Source organism: Neomonachus schauinslandi, chromosome 13, assembly GCF_002201575.2.
Source record: "Neomonachus schauinslandi chromosome 13, ASM220157v2, whole genome shotgun sequence".
In the NCBI taxonomy this organism is placed as follows: Eukaryota; Metazoa; Chordata; class Mammalia; order Carnivora; family Phocidae; genus Neomonachus; species Neomonachus schauinslandi.
This window is the reverse complement of record NC_058415.1, coordinates 24528364-24547686: the sequence shown is the minus strand read 5'-3', so window position 1 is coordinate 24547686 and position 19323 is coordinate 24528364. Positions and strand designations below refer to the sequence as shown.

General features: G+C 43.2%; 1 protein-coding gene across 1 annotated transcript in view; it reads left to right on the top strand.

Annotated features, from left to right (window-relative positions):
* Positions 1-12118: 12118 nt before the first annotated feature.
* The window catches only part of FRMD3 (FERM domain containing 3), a 311407-nt gene continuing 304202 nt past the window's right edge, over positions 12119-19323 (top strand). Inside the window, exon 1 of the mRNA XM_021677924.1 lies at positions 12119-12333. Coding sequence (XP_021533599.1) covers positions 12187-12333 — 147 coding nt within the window. The 5' untranslated portion in view covers positions 12119-12186. The remainder of the gene's footprint in view (positions 12334-19323) is intronic.

Sequence of the window (19323 nt, the reverse complement as noted above, 5' to 3'; positions counted from 1 at the left end):
TGGTGCTTTGAGCTCATGCTTCACTGATTGCTAAAACCAGATGGACCCTAGGAGCTTGCGTTTTGTTAGATTTCACCATTCGGTTTCATCATTCAACATGCAATTTAGAGCTATAGACAAACATTTACATATGAGAGCTTTTCTGAAGAAAGCAACATGTGTTACTCGAATCTCAGGATTTCAGATAAAATTCATGCTGCATAGGGCCTTTACATCTTCCTGACATTGCAGCAAAATTGTGAGCACACAAACACTGGCAATATTTCCATCATACATTATTAAAAAATATTTATTACCTCAACTATTTCATACCTCAACCAGTAGTTTGATTTGGCACTTTGCTTGTGCAACAAATACTGTTCCTCCAAGCATTTCTCTTTAGGCCTTCTAATTAGTGCTACTAACAAGCATACTTACTCATACCTGTAGTTAACAATCAATTGATAAATGTCCGCATTAGTGTGGTTTCTCCATTACGTATAGTGTCATCTGTATGTCTGCTAATAGTATCATCTGATGGGGGGTTCTTTTCTGTTTCTTTTACTTTTGGCAGTCCCAATTTATCTGTGGACAATTTTCATGCAGGCCGATGAAAAGAGCAAGTCTGCATTTGTGTGAGGCATTTTAGCTTTAGGAATTAATTTTATGACCAGTGTTCTGGTACTGTTACCAATATCCTAAAAGAACTGTATTTTTATTTTGAGTATTTGATGCTTAGAAATGATTGTATCTTTTTCTGTTTAATATAGGAACTGGACTGGAATAGTGGTGAAGTTTGCATGGGGCCATTGCTCTATTTGTTAACTGCAAATATGACCCCTAAGCTGGGGATGAGATGATTGGGCAAATCCAAATTTGGGACATTCCTTAGAAATTACTAATTAGTGGCTCAAAATCTTTCCCCCCAACTGCTGTGTCTTTTTTATATGTCTAATAGCTTAAAATTTAATTAAAAAATTTCCATAAATGTATAAAAAATATTTAAATACAAAACACTCAATGGAACTAGAGGCCTTTATGGCTTCAGAAAATCCTTTGGTCAATATATTTCTAGGTCATCATTTTTATAATGTTTTAAAACAAATTATGGGGGGGGGGAGATTCTGGGAAGATGGTGGAGTAGGAAGCACCAGGAATCTTTCTCTCCACCTAGACAATAACTGCATTGTAAATTAATTACAATTAATTTGTAATTAATGTAATTAACTGCATTGTAAAAATAAATAAAATAGTTACATCAGATAGATTCTGCCTGATAGAATCTATCTGATGTAACTATTTTATTTTTAATTTTTAATTTTTTATTAAAGATTTTATTTGTTTATTTGAGAGAGGGAGAGAGAGAGAGAGAGGATGAACTCGGCGTGGGGGCGGGGGCAGAAGGACAAGCAGACTCCCTGCTGAGCAGGGAGCCTGACATGGGGCTCGATCCCAGGATCCTGAGATCAAGACCTGAGCTGAAGGCAGACGCTTAACAGACTGAGCCATCCAGGTGCCCTATGATGTAACTATTTTAGAATTCAGAAGTCTACTGAGGGCTTGCAACTTTCAGGGGACCCTTGGACAGTAAATTGTAGATTGTGGTTAATTTTGATCAATTTCAGCTCTTAGCATAGTAACAACTACCATCCACACCTCCAGCCCCATGGCAGAAGCCCTATACCTGTGGCTGGACCTGCCTGCCCACAGTTTTCAGGAGCTAGAATAGTGGTAAGGACCTGTCTTCCAAATATCAGGGATCTGTGCTCTAATTGTTGATTGATGCTTCTGATCACACAAGTACAGAAAAAGTGGGTGGTCATTGTTGTACCTCCCTTCATTCTTGCAGTCTCCTCCCCCTCAGGCTGAAGTGACTTCCAGGAGACTTAAAGGACCAGCACCCGCTTTCCCCCTCTCCTCATTAAAGACTAGGACATTAAAAACAACTGGGAACATCAGAAAGTGACCACACATGCTCAGGGAAAGGCACAAGCTCAGAAAAGTCCTGAGAGGACCTTAAATTTATACCTCAGTCTGGTCCTGTAGAGATAGCCTAAAATTATCAGAAGCAAAAAGCAACAACCCAAACAGAAACAATAAACAAAAACTAACAAAAACTCAGCATTCCTGGGAAAGGGGCAGAATCTATTTCTAGAGTTACCACATTATTAGATTCAAATTTCATTGTTCAACAACAACAGCAACAACAACAACAACAAAAATCCACAAGGCATAAAAGAAACTGGAAACTGTGGTCCACTAAAAGGAAGAAATCAACAGAAATTGTCCCTGAAAAAGGCCTGATGACAGAACTACTAGGCAAGGCTTTAATAACACAATGGTCTTAAAGGTACTCAAAGAACTAAAGGAACATGTGAATAAAGTCAAGAAAACCATATATGAACAAAAAAGAAATACCAATAAAGAGATAGGAAACCTAAAAAAAAAAAAAAAAGAAAGAAAAGAAAGAAAGAAAGAAAAGAAAAGAAATCCTGGAGGTGAAAAGTACAAGAACTAAAAAAAATCCACTAGAGAGATTCAAATGCAGATTTGAGCAGGCAGAAGACAGAGTCAGTGAATTTGAAGATAGGACAATGGAAATTATTGAATCTGATTGAAGGAAAGGGAACAGAGCCTAAGGGACCTGTGGGATACCATCAAATGGGTCAATAATATGCATTGTGGGAATCCTAGGAGAAGAGAGAGAAAGGGGAAAAGAGAATATTTGAAGAAACAATGGCTAAAAAAAAAATCACCAAATTTGATGAAAGACATGAATATAAACATCCTAGAAGTTCAGGTAAGATGAACTCAAAGAGGGGTACATGGGTGGCTCAGTTGGTTAAGTGTCTGACTCTTGATTTTGGCTCAGGTCAGAGTTGTGGGGTTGAGCCCTGCATCGGGCTCTACGCTCCATGAGGTAATCCTGTGTTTTTTTCCTTTCATTATGTTAATGTGGTGTATTACATTGGTCAATTTTCATATGTTGAACCATCCTTGCAGTCCAGGAATAAATTCCGGTTGATCATGGTGCATAATACTTTTGATATGCTGCTGAGTTCAGTTTCCTAATGTTGAGGATTTTTGCATCAGTGTTTGTAACGGATATTGGATTGTAGTTTTATTTTCATGTAATGTCTTTGGTTTTAGTAGCAGGATAGTGTTGGCTTCATAGAATGAAGTGTTCCCACCTCTCCAGTTTTTTGGAATGGTTTGAGAAGGATCGGTATTAGTTCTTCTTTAAGTGTTTGGTAGAATTCACCAGTGAAGCCATCAAATCCACAACTCTTTGTCAAAAGATTTTGGATAACTGATTCAATCTCCTTATCAGTTAAAGGTCTGCTCAGATTTTCTATTTCTTTGTGATTTAGCCTTGGTAGGTTTTGTTTCTAGGAATTTGTCCATTTCATCTAGGCTATCCAGTTTTTTGGCAGATAATTGTTCACAGTACTCTCTTATAATCCTTCTTGCTGTAGAATTGGTAGTAATGCCCTCATTTTTGCTTCTGAGTTTAGTAATTTGAATCTCTTTTTTTTCTTAGTCTATCTAGCTAAAGGTTCAACAATTTTGTTCTTTGCGAAGAATCAACTTTGTTTCACTGATTTTCTCCAGTGTTTTTCTGTATTCTATTTCATTTCACTCTCCTTTAATCTTTACTGTTTTCCTCCTGCTACTAGTTTTGGGTTTAGCTTCTTTTTCTAGTTCCTTAATCTGCAAAATTAGTTTGTTCATTTGAGATCTTTCTCATTTTTTAATGTAAGCATTTATAACTGTAAATTGCCCCCTTAGCACTGCTTTCACTGTTCCCCATAAGTATTGGAATGTTTTCATTTTCATTCATCTCTAAGTATTTTCTAATTTTCCTAGTGATTTATTTGATCCACTAGTTGTTATATGTAAAAAAACCTTTAAGAGTCCACAAAAAAATAAATGCATTCTGCAAAGTGGCAAGATACAAAGTCAACATGCCAAAATTAGTTGCATCTCTATACACAAACAATGAACAACCAGAAATGGAAATTACAAAAACAATCCCATTTACAAAAGCATCACAAAGTATAATATAGTTAGAAATTAACTTATGCAAAGGGGCAAAAGACTTGTACAATGAAAACTACAATACATGCTGGAATAATAAAGATATAAATCAATGAAAACACATCCCAAGTTCATGGATTGGAAGATTTAATATTGTTAAGATGTCAATGCTGCCCAAAGCGATTTACAGATCAATTTAATTGCTATCAGAATCCCAATGATGGATTTTGCAGAAATAGAAAAGCCCATTCTAAAGTTCAAATAGAATCTCAAGGGACACTGAATAGCCAAAGCAGTATTAAAAAAGAACAATACTGGAGGAACCACACTTCCTGATTTCAAAACTTATTAAAAACTACAATAATCAAAACAGTGTGGTACAGGCATAAAGACAGATGTAAAGACTGATAGAGGAGAGAGCCCAGAAATAAACTTATGCGTGTGGTCAAATGATTTTTGACAAAGATGCCAAGACCATTCAATGGAGAAAGGACAACCCAGAAATGGACCCACAACTTTATGGTCAATTAATTTTTGACAAAGCAGGAAAGAATATCCAATTGGAAAAAGTCTCTTCAACAAATGGTATTGGGAAAACTGGACAGCAACATATAGAAGAATTAAACTGGACCACTTTCTTATACCATACACAAAAATAAATTCAAAATGGATGAAAGATCTAAATGTGAGACAGGAAACCATTATAATCCTAGAAGACAACACAGGCGGCAATCTCTTTGACCTCAGCTGGAGCAACTTCTTACTACACATATCCAGAGACAAGGGAAACAAAAGCAAAAATGAGCTATTGGGACTTCATCAAGAAAAAAAACTTCTGCACAGTGTGAAGGAAACAATCAATAAAACTAAAAGACAGCCTACAAAATGGGGGGTTAGTATCCAAAATCTATAAAGAACTTATCAAACTCAGCACTCAAAAAACAAATAATCCAGTTCAGAAATGGGTAGAAGACATGAATAGACATTTTTCCAAAGAAGACATACAGATGGCTAACAGATACATGAAAAGATGCTCAACATCACTCATCATCGGGGAAATACAAATCAAAACCACGGTGAGATACCATCTCACACCTGTCAGAATGGCTAAAATTAACAACACAGGAAACAACAGATGTTGGCGAGAATGCAGAGAAAGGGGAACCCTCTTACACTGTTGGTGGGAATGTAATACAGCCACTCTGGAAAACAGTATGGAAGTTCCTCAAGAAGTTAAAAGTAGAGCTACCCTACAACCCAGCAATTTTACTACTAGGTATTTATCCAGAGGATACAAAAATACAGATTCAGAGAGGTACATGCACCCCAGTGTTTATAGCAGCATTATCAACAATAGCCAAAACATGGAAAGAGCCCCAGTGCCTATCAACTGATGAGTGGGTTAAGAAGGGTGGCATGTATACTGTGGAACATTACTCAGCCATCAAAAATAATGAAATCTTGCCATTTGCAATGATGTGGATGGAGCTGGAGGGTATTATGCTAAGCAAGATAAATCAGTCAAAGAAAGACAAATACCATATGATTTCACTCATGGGCAATTTAAGAAACAAAACAGATTAACATAGGGAAGGGAAGGAAAAATAAGATGAAAATATAAAGGGAGGCAAACCATAAGAGATGCTGAACTCTAGGAAACAAACTGAGGGTTGCTACAGGGGAGGGGGTGGAGGGAAGGGATAATTGGGTGATGGGCATTAAGGAGGGCACTTGATATAATGAGCACTGGGTGTTAGATGCAACTGATGAATCACTAAATCCTACCTCTGAAACTAAATAAAACAACAACAACAACAAAACACACACACACACCCACAAAACAAACCCTACCCAACTATTCTCTAAAGTGGCTGTACCACTTTACATTCCCATCAGTGATGATTGAGACCTTCTGTTGCTCCACATCCTTGCCAGCATTTGGTGTTATTAGTGTTTTGAATTTTAGCTATTTTTTTTAAATGACAGACAGTGTCTTTTATTTTTATTGATTAAAACAAACTGTGAGTATTTTTATTAACATAGAAATAGCCCAACAACTTGCCGTCTGGCACATCTGAAGTATTATTATGCAGGTTTTCCTAGGAACTGTCAAAAAAGATATGTTTCCATGATAGCCTCCAGTTTTTTATCTTGATTACTCTGCCATAAGTTGGTCTCCCAAATGCTGTGTGTCTGGTATAATTTCAACATCCACATGCAGGGAGACAGTGAACAGATTAGGGGCTGGCTTAGCTTTTCTAAAATTCTTCAGAATTTTAGCTCTCTAATAAGTGTGTAGTAGTGTCTCAATACTGTTAATTTTGCAATCCCCTAATGACGTGATATTGAGAATCTTTTTATATGCTTATTTGCCTCCCGTATATCTTTGGTGGAGTGTCTGTTTAGATCTTTGCCTATTTTAAAACTGGATTATTTGTTTTTGTTATTTTGAGTTTTAAGAGTTGTACGTATATTTTGGGTACAAGTCCTTTGTCTAATACGTGTTTTACAAATATTTTCTTCCAGTCTGTGGCTTGTGTTCTTATTCTTTTAACAGTGTCATTTGCAGAGTAGAAGTTTTTAATTTTAATGTAGCCCAACTTCTTGTGCTTTTGGTGTTGTTTCTAAAAAGTCATCACCAAAAAAAAAAAAAAAGAATAGAAAAAAAGAAAAAAGAAAAGAAAAAGAAAAAGTCATCACCAAACTCAAGGTTACCTGGATTTTCTCCTATACTATTTTTGAGCAGTTTTATAGTTTTGCCTTTTACATTTAGTTCTATGGCCCATTTTGAGTTAATTTTTATAAACAGCTTAAGGTCTGTGTTTATTTATTTATTTTTAAATATTTTATTTATCTGAGAGAGCGTGAGAGAGAGAGAGAGCGCACACGAGCGGGGTGAGGGGCAGAGGGAGAAGCAGACTCCCCACTGAATAGGGAGCCTGATTCTAGGCTCGATCCCAGGACTCCTGGATTATGACCTGAACCAAAGGCAGACGCTTAACCGACTGAGCCAACCAGGTGCCCCAAGGTCTGTGTTTAGATTAATTTTTTTGCATGTGGATGCCCAGCTGTTCCAGCACATAAAAAGATAATAACGGTAAAAACCCTATCCTTTCTCCATTGGGTTGACTTTGTTTCTTAAAGATCAGTTTACTGTATTTGTGTGTGTCTATTTCTGGGTTCTTCATTCTGTTCCATTGATTTATTTGTCTTTTTAATTTTTTTCCCCAATACCACACTGTCTTGATCACTGTAGCTTTATGTTGTCTTGAAGTCGGGTAGCATCAGTCCTCTGACTATTGTGTTGGCTATTTTGGGTCTTTTGCCTTGCCATATAAACTTTAGAAAAAGTTTGTGAATATCCACAAAATGACTTGCTGGGATTTTGATTTGAATTGCACTGAGTCCATAGATCAAGTTGAGAGGAATTGACAACAATGTTGAGTCTTCCCAGCCACAAACATGGAATATCAATCCATTTATTTAGTTCTTTGATGTCTCTCTTCAGTTTTGGTTTTCCCAGATAGACCTCGTACATATTTTGTTAGAGTTATACCTAGGTCTTTCTTTTTTCAGTTATCAATTTTTGATGGCTGTAAAAATGCTTAAAAATGTTTTTTCTATCAATGCACAATATTTACAACCATGGATCTCTTGTGGCAGACCACCTGCTTTCTGTCTGTGGCTCACCAAAGTGCTGTGACCCATGGGTTGTGAAGTTTTTTGACAAGGAGCAGCAGCTAAAACCACTGAGCCTAAGACACTACAATCTCTCCCACTGCCACTTCTTTATTAAGAATGAGACTGTGCCAGGGACTCCTGGGTGGCTCAGTCGGTTAAGCGTCTGCCTTTGGCTCACGTCATGATCCCAGGATCCTGGGATCGAGTCCCGCTTCGGGCTCCTTGTTCAGTGGGGAGCCTGCTTCTCCCTCTGCCTGCCGCTCCCCCTGCTTGTGTTTGCTCTCTCTGACAAATCAATCAATCAATCAATCTTAAAAAAAAAGAATGAGACCTTGCCAGTTCTTCACTGCTATGGCCAATGTTCTTATTCTTCAGATAGATCCACCTTTCTTTACTCAAGTGTTTCTGGTTGTCTATGAGACCAGGCTCAGATTGGGGAATTTTGTCTCTGTGTGTGTGTGTGTGTGGGGGGGGGGGGATAGTCAGACTTTTGTTCACTACGTCTAGACATTTTGTCTGTCCTACAGACCAGACAGGATCTTAGTTGGATGCTCAGCTATTAGCCAAATACCTGTGGGTCACGTCACTCTGAAGTCTCTTGGGTCCCACTGCTCATGACTGTCCTCGTGTCCTTCTGGGCACTGAAGGTTAAGGGCCATTATTTATCCTCTGCTAATCTAGGCTCCCATCGTCCCCATGAAAATCAGGGAGCTCCTTTCAAATGTGGTGTCTTTCACACTATCTGGTCACAGGGATTAACCACCGTGGTATTTTTCAAAGATGGTGCTGCTTCCTCCACCAGTGACTCTTTGAAAGCCTTGGTGGAGGCCCCCCTCTGGAGACAAGGTGACAAGAAAGGTGAGTTGGCCACATATGAAAATCCACTTCAGTATTTCCTTCTCCTTGATGCTTTGGATTCTCTTCTTTACAACAATCAGGATATTTCCTCCTCATTTTCATTTAGCTGGGTCCAAGTCAGTCAATTAATTTAGTACTCTGAAACCAGAGTCAAGTACACTAACATTGACAGGTTTAGGCTTATTCACACACAGCCTTTTCAATTTAAATTAGTAACACCTTGCAATTCTTTCTATTCCTGGGGGTGACTTTGTAATTGGCCTCCTACGGTGTGCCTGGATCTGATTCAAGTATTAATAGTGAGAGTATTCAGAGGTGGGGGGCCAAGGGTGGGGATGAGGTTGGCTTCCCTTTCCAAGGTAACTGCCTCAGGTGAGGTCAGAACAGGGTCTTCACACAGGGCAGGAACAGCCTCATTATATAAGGAGAGAAGCTTTGCTTCTGCTCCCAACTGGGTTTTGGGAGTTTGAGTTACTAGGAATTATCCAGATCCTCTTTCATGGTCCCATTTCTATTCCCAGATTCCCACTCTTTTCTCAATGATAATTACCTCTTACACATGAAATCTGGTGAGGCTGATTAATTCAATTGACTTTGAGTTTGGTTTTCAATTGCAGTTCAATTAATTAAAAAAAATCGTTCAGCTCTGCTGTAGAAAGAATATAGATTTCTAAAAGTCTTGAGCTGACAGTTTAGGACTCTGTGCCTTTGCTTTAAGTGGTCCAGGACTTTTTGTTTTGTTTTGTTTTGTTTTGTTTTGAAGTAATCTCTACACGCAATCTGGGGCTCAAACTTACAACCCCCAGATTTAGAGTTGCATTAAGAGCCAGTCACATGCTCCTAAGTGATCCAGTTTTAAATTCATCTCTTGAGTTCATTCTTTGAATTCCTCTTGCTCTTCACATTATTTTTTGGACATGGCCGCTTGGTTTCCCAAAGCTTTGTCTTCAATGGATACTTCAATCCAAGTGAACATATGCGGTAACTCACCTAGTTGTTTTCCACTTCTGCCAAAAGCTTCCAGAGCCCATCCTTTATACTAGCTGAACTCAGCCTTCATCCCAAACCTGGTCAGATAACCAATCCCAGATTCTTCTCGATTCTTCTCATTTTCTCAAAATGCTGTTGCTTGCAATCCCACTTCGGGCGATCTTTCTTCTGTCCTTCCTACCGTCCTTGCTGGTCTCATTCTGCTTCCTTGAAATTTGAGATAACAGTTTTGGGGTATTGAACATGACTCTTTTGAAGCCAAAAGATCATTATAATAAGGATGGACAAGTAGGTAGTCTCAAAAGAAAAGCTTGGACTGTGTTGGGTGGTGACTTTTCTTTGATTTCTAGGCTATCTTAGATCTGTTCTTCGGGTTAGGAGAGATGATTCAATCCTAGTAGCATTTGGGGCCCATCACTGCCCCTTCATACATGCATATGGGGCTTTAGAGTCTATAACCTGCCCTCCACTGGCCTAGCCTCAGCCCAGCATCTCAGCCACCTGTGAGATAGGCAGATGTGCTCTCCTTTGAACTTTAGAAAAGAGATGAAAAGACTTTCCCAAAGTCCCCAGGGTTGGCCAGGAGCTGGACCAAGAATCAAATCCTCATCTTCCCAGACCCTTCATGATGACCTCCCTGGTAGGCCCTGCCCTAATATTCACCAGCCCAGGGCAAAAGTACACACAGAAGGCCACATACTATTATCACTTTTAAAAGCAATAATCAAGCTATTGACTGTTAAGGGACACCTGGGTGGCTCAGTTGTTAAGCATCTGCCTTGGGCTCAGGTCATGATCCCAGGGTTCTGGGATCGAGCCCCACATCAGGCTCCCTGCTCCGCGGGAAGCCTGCTTCTCCCTCTCCCACTCCCCCTGCTTGTGTTCCCTCTCTCGCTGTCTCACTCTCTGTCAAATAAATAAAATCTTTTTTTTTTAAAGCTATTGACTTAAATAAAATCTTCTTATCTTGACAAATTGTCATAATTTCGCATTTCCAGAAGCAGATACTGAGACTGAGTTTGGCTGTAGGGTATTTGTTAGTGATCAGCATGGGGAGGAAACCAGAGCAGGCAGAGGGTGAAGTCCAAGTACAAGGCAGGCAGGACCAGGCCACAGCCAACCCCAGGGGGTGTCCCAGAGCACGCCCAGCCCATCAGAGTAGGAGGGTAGGTGAGATAGCTTCCCTCCAACAGCTCCGCAGGGGTACCTTTGGATGAGGGGGATCTGTGCTGCTGCAGCAGGAGGTGACAACTGGGCCAAGTCCTTCCTCTAACAAATATTCCTTAACACTTCTTTGAACAAGCTGAACAGCTCAGGGCAGCAGGAGGAGAGGCCCTTCTCTTCCTGCTCCTGGACATGCCTGCCCCCACATCCAACCTCCGCACCCCTGCCTCCACAGACCTCCCTTGGCCACGCCTTGTGGTGGCCTATGGGTACACCATAACGGGGTCTGATCCACCCTGGGGAAGACACAGGGGCAGCAGATCCCCTATCCCCACTACCCTGTCGGTGGCAGGGAATTCCAGGGTCCCCAGGATCCAGAGATTGGTCTAAAACAGCGCGGGACACATCTCTATGGGGGGGGGGGGGGGGGGGGGAGCGGGAGCAAGGTCCCTAAAGGGGGAGGTGCAGGATAGGGACCCTTTTGCTGAGGTCTAAGGTACTGCTACCACAAATCATACTGAGATGTTGGGAGTTATAAATGAGAAATTGCTTAAGAAAGGCTCTGATATTAAAAAATTTTTTTTTTTTTTAAAGTAAACTCTACCCCCAAGGTGGGGCTCGAACTCACGACTCTCAGGTCAAGTGTAGTATGCTCTACTAAATCAGGCACCCCTGATTTTTTTTTTTTTTTAAGGAAATGGACTACCAGTTAATATTCAATAAAGGCTTTAAAAAATACCCACGAGTACTAGAGATTGTTACTATTAGCCCTATTCCTGGGGTAGCCATACCAGGCCCTCATGTCACTTTCGGGGGGAGAGGGTTCGTCCTTGGTCCAATATTCCTCTCCCGCGGTGGAATCCTCCCTGCCGGTGCAGGTCGGGCTCGCCCTCCACCCCCCACCCGCAGCCAGGTCCCTGGGGCCGAGTAGAGCAGGGCGCTGTCGGGCGCGTGGGGGAGCCGGGGCAGGGACGAGCGTGACCAGGAGCCGGAGCGATCGCGGGCAGAGAGGGAGGAGGCGGCCGGGCCCAGCCTGACGCAGCGGCGGCGGCGGCGAAGCAGGCCACGGCCAGGGCACCCCGGCCACCAGCGCCAGCAGTCCCTCGGCCTCCTCCTCCCACGGCTCCCCGCGCGTGGGAGTGAGTGCGTTGCGCGCCCGCCCAGGGTCACGGGCCCGGGGCACCCTCGGCACGCTAGCCCGGGCGGAGGGAGGCGCAGGAGCGCGCGCGACGGGCGGAGGCGGGGAAAGGAGCGGGAGAGGCGCAGGCGAGGGAAGGGAGGGAGGGGAGGGGAGGGATCCGCCCGCCGCGCCCCGGCCGCCCGGCATGTGTGGCCGCAGGCGCCCGTCGCCGCCACTGTCCCGGGGCTGAGCCGCACCCGGGTGTCCCGGACGGTGCGTGCGCGAGTGTGTCCGTCCGCGCGGGCCAGTGCCACGCCGGCCCCGAGCCTCCCGCTCGCTCCCCCGGGCCGCGGTGCATGTTCGCCTCTTGCCACTGTGTGCCGAGAGGCAGGAGGACCATGAAAATGATCCACTTTCGGAGCTCCAGCATCAAATCGCTCAGCCAGGAGATGAAATGCACCATCCGGCTGCTGGACGACTCGGAGATCTCATGCCACATCCAGGTGCGGGCTGCCCCGGGCGAGGGCGCGGGGGCCTCTGCGGGTGGGCGTGCGCGGGCAGGAGCGAGAGAACCCATGCTGGGGGCCTGCTAGAAAGCCGGATTTCTCTTTCCCCGCCCTGTGAGGCTGGGAGCCCTACCCAGGGATGGGGCGCGTTATCAGCGCCGGGGCCCCTTCCCAGGCTTGCAAGCTGCGCGCACGTCTTGCTGCGCCTAGGCTGGGGGCGCAGGGCAGCTGCCTCCTGGGAGAGGCTAACCCCTCGATCCCCTCCCCCGCCAGGAAATGGGAGCTCTGAGAGCCGAGAGGGACACCTGCATGTAGCCCATTCTTCCTTCCTCCCTTCCTCCACGTGGAGAAGGCATGCACCAGTTCTGGTTCACTCATTCCTCTCTTGGCGCCCGGGCTCCGAAGGTGCCCTCAGCCCCAGGGACCCGCTTTCCCTCCCTGCCGCCCTTCTACCGATGGCCTTTACTCCGCGTGGGGCGGCGGGGAAGTTTCCCGGGAGTGAGAGAGGCTGGGCAGACCTGGGCTCCAGCCTTGAGGGATGGGGCGCGCGCTGCGCGGAGCTGGAGCTACCCCAAAAGGAATCATGAAGTCGGTGTGTTTCAGAGAAAGGAAAAGAGCTGTGAGGCGGGCAGGGAGGGAGCCTTGCAGGACCTGGGTTCCGGGAAGAAGCGCCCCTTGGAATATTGGTGGACATTGCTCTTGCTCAAGTTGGAGAAAACAAGAGTTCTTTGGACGAAGGTAGCTTTCCTGGCAGCCTCATCCTCGGGTAGTAAGTGCTTTTGAGCTTGCAGGAGATGTAGCGTGAGCCAGCAAGGGTGTGTGTGTTTGTGTGTGTGTGTGCGCGCGCGCGCGTGCACTTTCGGTGCGCGTTTATGTAGGCAGATGTGTGCCCTCTCCTTTGACCCACTAGGCGCGCACAGTCTGGAAAGGTTGTGTCAGGGCTCAGCACGATTAGCTTCTGACTTTTAAATCTATTGCTTATTTATCTCTGGGATTTCCTCTTCTCGCCTACCTGAGTCTTGAGGCTCCAGGACTGAGCTGTTTTTTAAATACAGAGCACACCATCCATTTCGGTTGAGAGATGAGTGGGGGCAGCGTCTCTCAGCGGCAGGAATAGTTCTCTGGGCTGTGTTGACCCCAAATGAATGAATGAATGAATGAGTGAATGAAAGGTCTTTCCGGTTTGTTTGCCGGTGGAAGTTTGTGACACAGAGATAATGGTAACTAATTCGTAAGCAGACCCTTGGACAAATTTCAAGGCAGGAATGTGGTGCCCCATGATCTCCCAGGAGAGTAGGCTCCCAGTGAATTTTCTGGAGGATCTTGAATTTCGTTCTGAGTGGAGCAGTGCTACTAAACTTAATAATAAAGGTTAGGCAGTTTTTCCTCCTGCCACAGTCTTGCACAGAACCCTTTGGCGTGTACTGTCTTGTGATCCAGAGATAATTGTGCACTTTGCCTTAGGTCCTAAAGCGGACGTACAGATCCTTTAACCCATATCGAATATGTAAATAATGGAGGGACCAGCAGCAGACAGTTAGGGATGTTGAATTCTCCTCTGCTCTGTCAGTCCTCTGTGTGCCCGGTTCTGTCCCACTTGGAGTTGACACCACTGGGTTTTATCCCTTTCGGGACTTAGTCTTCCTTAGAATAGATAAGTAGTCCCCAAAGGGCATGTATTTGTTGTCTGGTGTCCTGGGAAACAATAAATTGTAGCCAGTCTAATAATAGTTTGGCAAGTTAGTGTTTGTAGGGCCCAGCTGATGCCAAAGAGGTTAAAATGCTGTATACCGGGGCGCCTGGGTGGCTCAGTTGGTTAAGCGACTGCCTTCGGCTCAGGTCACGATCCTGGAGTCCCGGGATCGAGTCCCGCATCGGGCTCCCTGCTCGGCAGGGAGTCTGCTTCTCCCTCTGACCCTCCTCCCTCTCATGCTCTCTGTTTCTCATCCTCTCTGTCTCAAATAAATAAAAAATAAAATCTTTAAAAAAAAAATGCTGTATACCAAAACGTTGATTTTTGGAATTGTTTGAAACTCAGATGTTTCATTTTGTGGCACATCTTTTTCTGCTCCTTCTGCCCCCATATGGTGATGAATATTTAACCAATAAGGATGAATTAAAAGATCCTATATTGATAATTTTGGACCTTACCTTCTTAGACTTTTTCAAACCCAGGAAGTGAAATTGTACTTCTGGGTACAGGGTACTCAGGGTACAAACAACCTTCCATTTGTTTAATGCTAGAACAAAATGGTATTTTGAAAAAAGAACCTTTCGGAGTCACCAGTGCATGCCCTGGGGGACCCCCTGTTCTTCCTTCCTTGCTTACCTTTTCCCTCTGTTCCAGGCAATCACAAAGCTAAAGAAGTGTATGGACTGTCATACAGTATCACACACATTCTCCCTCCATAACCTGCACAGAATGTGACTTATGGAACTCCCCCCCGCCCCAAGACAACAGCTTTTAATTATTCTGTTCCAAATTATATAATTGACAGAGAAAACTTTCAAAGAAACAATCTAGCGACCCAGTCTCAGCCGCCTGGCATCCATTTTCAGAGAGGATGCCGAAAGTCACTTGCTATGTCACTTTCCACAGAGTTTAGGATGTTGTCCCATCAGGTCATTAGAGTGTGAATGCTTAAGTCTGAGGAAGAGGAATTCCAAATGATCAAGGAGCAAAAGGAGAGCGTAGGGCACCCAACGGAGGCCTGGGGAATGGAAAGAGTGGCTGAATACTCCCTACTGGGCTTTTCCAACTGAGCTATCCCTTGAAGTCTGGATAGTGTAGAAGGACATGGGTTAATTCTAACCTCTTTTATTCAGTCATGCTGCTTCAAGTAGAGGAGTCCTAGCCGTGATCCCCATTCTGTCCACTTTTTTCAGATGCTGGCATGGTTATTCACAGCTCCTTCTAATGAACTTGTCATTTTCAATACTGACTTTTATTGAGTAAAATGTAGACTTTTCACATTATTCATTCTTTAGCAAAGCCTCGTAAACATGGTTGATATTATTGGAATTGGCTGGGAATTTTGATTTGTGTTTGAACAGAAATCTTAGCCTACTGCTTAATACATATTAGGCATTCAGTACATATGTGTAAATGTAGATTGAATAATTTCTTTTGTAGACTGTTAAATCCGTAGGGTAGGAACATTTTGTGGTGGTGGTGGTTGTTCATTAAGGATTCCCCAATACCTAGAGTAGTACCTGGCATGTAACTGTCTTTGACAAACACTTGCTGGTCGAATGAGCGCCCGGTATCTAATCTAGCTCATTACTTATCATCATGAGAGTAGCATGATGACATCAGATTGGGAATCAGGAGATGCATGGTTTAATTATGTTACCAATGAGTTTTGTGACATTGAGTGAGTCACTTGACATTGGAGTCAATGTTTCTTTTCCTCTTTTGTAAAATAAGGGAGTTGGGTTAGATGGCTAGTTCCAATTTAATAAATCTGGCTTAATTACTACGTAGACCAGTTGCATTTGAGTGAAACACTGTTGTTAACAGAGTGGTTGGATACACATTATCTCATGATTTTCCTATCTCCATTTTATTGCTGTTATTGTATTATGGAGTATCACCTCTGTTTTATAGATGTGGAAAACAAGGATTAGAGAGATTAAGCAATTTGGGTCACCAGGCAAGTAAGTAGATTAGAACCCAGGTCGTTGGACACTGAAAATTCAGAGCTCTTTCTTCTCTGTAGCTGCCTTTGAGACTTGAGAGTTAGGATGCTTTGGGCTGCAAGTAAGACAGTAGCCAAATTAAAATGGATTAAATAATAAGTACTCTAACTGTCTTACCTAATGAGAAGTCCAGAGGTAGGGCAGCTACAGGGTTGCTTGGTGGTTCTGCATGGACCCAGGTGCTTTCCATCTTCCCACGCTGTTATCCTCAGCATGTCAGCCATGTTGCTTAGAGCGGCAGTAGTCGCGGGTGTGAGTCAGGCGCTACCATATCCACCGTATAAGAGGTGGTACCTCTGCATGCATTTCTTTTTATCACAGAGGAAGATCTTTCCTAGAGGCTCCTATCAGTCTTCCTATCAGATCTCGTTGGGTGGGATTGGATCATATACCCGTGCCCTAGCTGCAGAAGAGTCTAGGAATGTGTGCTTCTGGCATCTACACTCTTCACTCTCTATAGTAGGAGGTGGGCTTTGGCATTATGGAAGCAGTGGAGGAGTGTGTGTGTGTGTTTGTGTGTGTGTGTGTGTGTGTGTGTCTGTCTGTCTGTGGTGGGAGGCAGGGACAGCTGTTGGCTAAGCCAGCAGTGGTGTCTTTCAGAATAAGTCAAAATGAGTTATGATTATTGTTACAATAAAATTGTCAGGAAAGTTTAATAAGATGTTATCTAAGCCCTGGCTTATTATAGACAATCTTTGTGTGATCAAATTCCAGAACAAGAAACATTGTCGGATCGTCCTTTGTTGTTTGTGTTGTTAGTATCACTTCAGTCCTTACTGAACTGGTGGGTTTTGGGTAGCTCTGAGTCATCTCATATACAGCAGGCACCGCTGGTAGAACTCTACTCTTGTTGAAGAAACCATATGGCCAAGAATTTGAGAGCTCGTGTTCTGGAGCGCTACTCGCTTGAGTTTGAACTCTGGCTCAGCCACTGACTAGCCAGGTGACTTTGGGCAAGTCACTTAACCAATTTGGGTCTCAGTTTGCTCATCTGTAAAGTGGGGATTATAATGGCCCAGACCTCATGGGCTTGTTGTAATGCTTGGTACCTGGCCCACTGTCAGAGCTGAAACAATATTGACTGTTACCTTTCTATTATGTGAAGGTGTATTTGAGGTAATTCTAAGTAGCTGGGAGGCTTTGGCTTAGAATCTAATGTCTTGAAGTCTAAATTCCATCATTTTATGATGGTGCAAGACCGTAAGCAAGTCACTGGGGCCCCTGTTGTTCATCTGTAATTCCTCAGTTGCCAGCCTCCACTGGGTTGTTATGATGTATATGAAAGCATGTCGTAAATGTCAAAACATCACTCAAATGTAGAACACCATTTTAATAGCTGGGGAAAAAAAAGAGAGTAGTTTACTCCTCTTTCGGTTTCTTACTGTTGGAACAGGAACTGGATGATCACATGCGAACATTCGTATGTGCTGAATATCAGGCCCCATGATGATCCTGGTGGTGAAATCCAAGCGAGGTCCAGTTCACACCTCTTCTGATAATAAGGACAACCCAACACTTTTCTTTATCAGACTCATCTAGAATGCCATTCAGAGTCCACTGAAAATCAGACACAAAAGGAATAGCAGAGAGAGACACTTTGTTAAATACCATGGCCCAGCTCTGACATTTTTAGGCCTAGATTATATAGGCCAGCTCTTTGTATTAGTATATTGTGAAAAAAAAAAAAAGTAATGTTATTTCAATGGTCTGCTAAGATCTTATCTCTTAATGTCCTCAAAGCAAAGGCAAAGTGTATTGACTGCGGAGAGAATGTAATACTCTTGGCTCCAAATCATTTGGACAGTCTATCAGCTGGATGCTTGTAACTACATCTAACAAATTCTAATTCAGACTGGTTCGAACATTAAGGACATTTACTGGCTCCTATTTCCTGAAGTCTTGAGTTAAGGGCTTTATTCAAGGACTATCTGTAAGGCTTTATCCTCAGACTGGCAGTGAAATGGTTATGGTAGTTTCAATCCTCATGTTTTCATGGGACACCCTCCAGAGGCAGAGAGAAACTACCTCTAACTCAGCATTCCCAGCAAAAGTCCTGCAGCCATTCTGATCAGACCTAAGTCACATGCCCGCCCCTGAACCCGTGACTGTGGTCAGTGGGAGGGAATGCACCTGTTAGCTTAAAGTGAGCAGAACCTGACCCTGGGACTCAGCATGGAATCAGCTTCCTGCCACGTGGTGGTCGGCATGGGGGAAGGGTCAATGCCTAAAAATCAGGGGTCTCTTGAGAGGGAGGGTGGGGAATACAGAGGGGAAATGGCTGCTAGGAAGATAACCCACAATACCCACACTAGATGTTTTGTCTGGGTCAGTGGTTCTCAAATTGTGTTCTGGGGACCCCTGGATGTCCCTGAGATCAGCATGGATCAGTACTTTTTCTCTTTTTATTGCTGAATACTATTTCATTGTGTGGATAGATCACATTTTATCAGTTCATGAAAATTTGGGTTGTTTCCACTTTTTGGCTGTTACGAATAACGTTGCAGTGAACATTCCTGTACAAATTTCTGTGTGGACACAGATGTCGTTTGGGTGTCTAGCTGGGAGTGAAATTACTGGATCTGGGTTTAACCTTTGGAAGACTGCCGAACTGTTTTCCAGAGTGGCTGCCCCATTTTACATCCCCATCAGCAGTGTGTAAGGGTTTCGATTTCTGCACATCCTTGCCAACGCTTGTTATTATTTGTCTGATTATAACCATCTCAGTGGGTGTGAAGTGGTATCTTATTGTGATTTTGATTTGCATTTCCTTGGTGCCTAGTGATGTTGAGCATCTTTATTTGTGCCAGTGGGCCATATGTGTATCTTTTTTGGAGAACTGTCTATTTGGATCCTTTGCCCTGTTTTAAATTGGATTGTCTTTTTGTTATTGAGTTATAAGAGTTCTTTATTCTGGATACAATACATGACCTGTAAATATTTTCCATTCTGTGGGCTTTTTACTTTCTTGATGGTGTCAGAAGTTTTAAAATTTTGATGAAATTCAACTTCTTTTCTCTTTTGTTGCTTGCGTTTTTGATGTCATAGCTCGGAAACTATTGCATAATCGAAGGTCATGAAGACTTATGCCTGTTTTCTTTTTTCTTTTTTTTTTTTTAATTAATTAATTTATTTATTCTTATGTTAATCCCCATACATTACATCATTAGTTTTAGATGAAGTGTTCCATGATTCATTGTTTGTGCATAACACCCAGTGCTCCATGCAGAACGTGCCCTCCTCAACACCCACCACCAGGCTAACCCATCCTCCCACCCCCCTCCCCTCTAG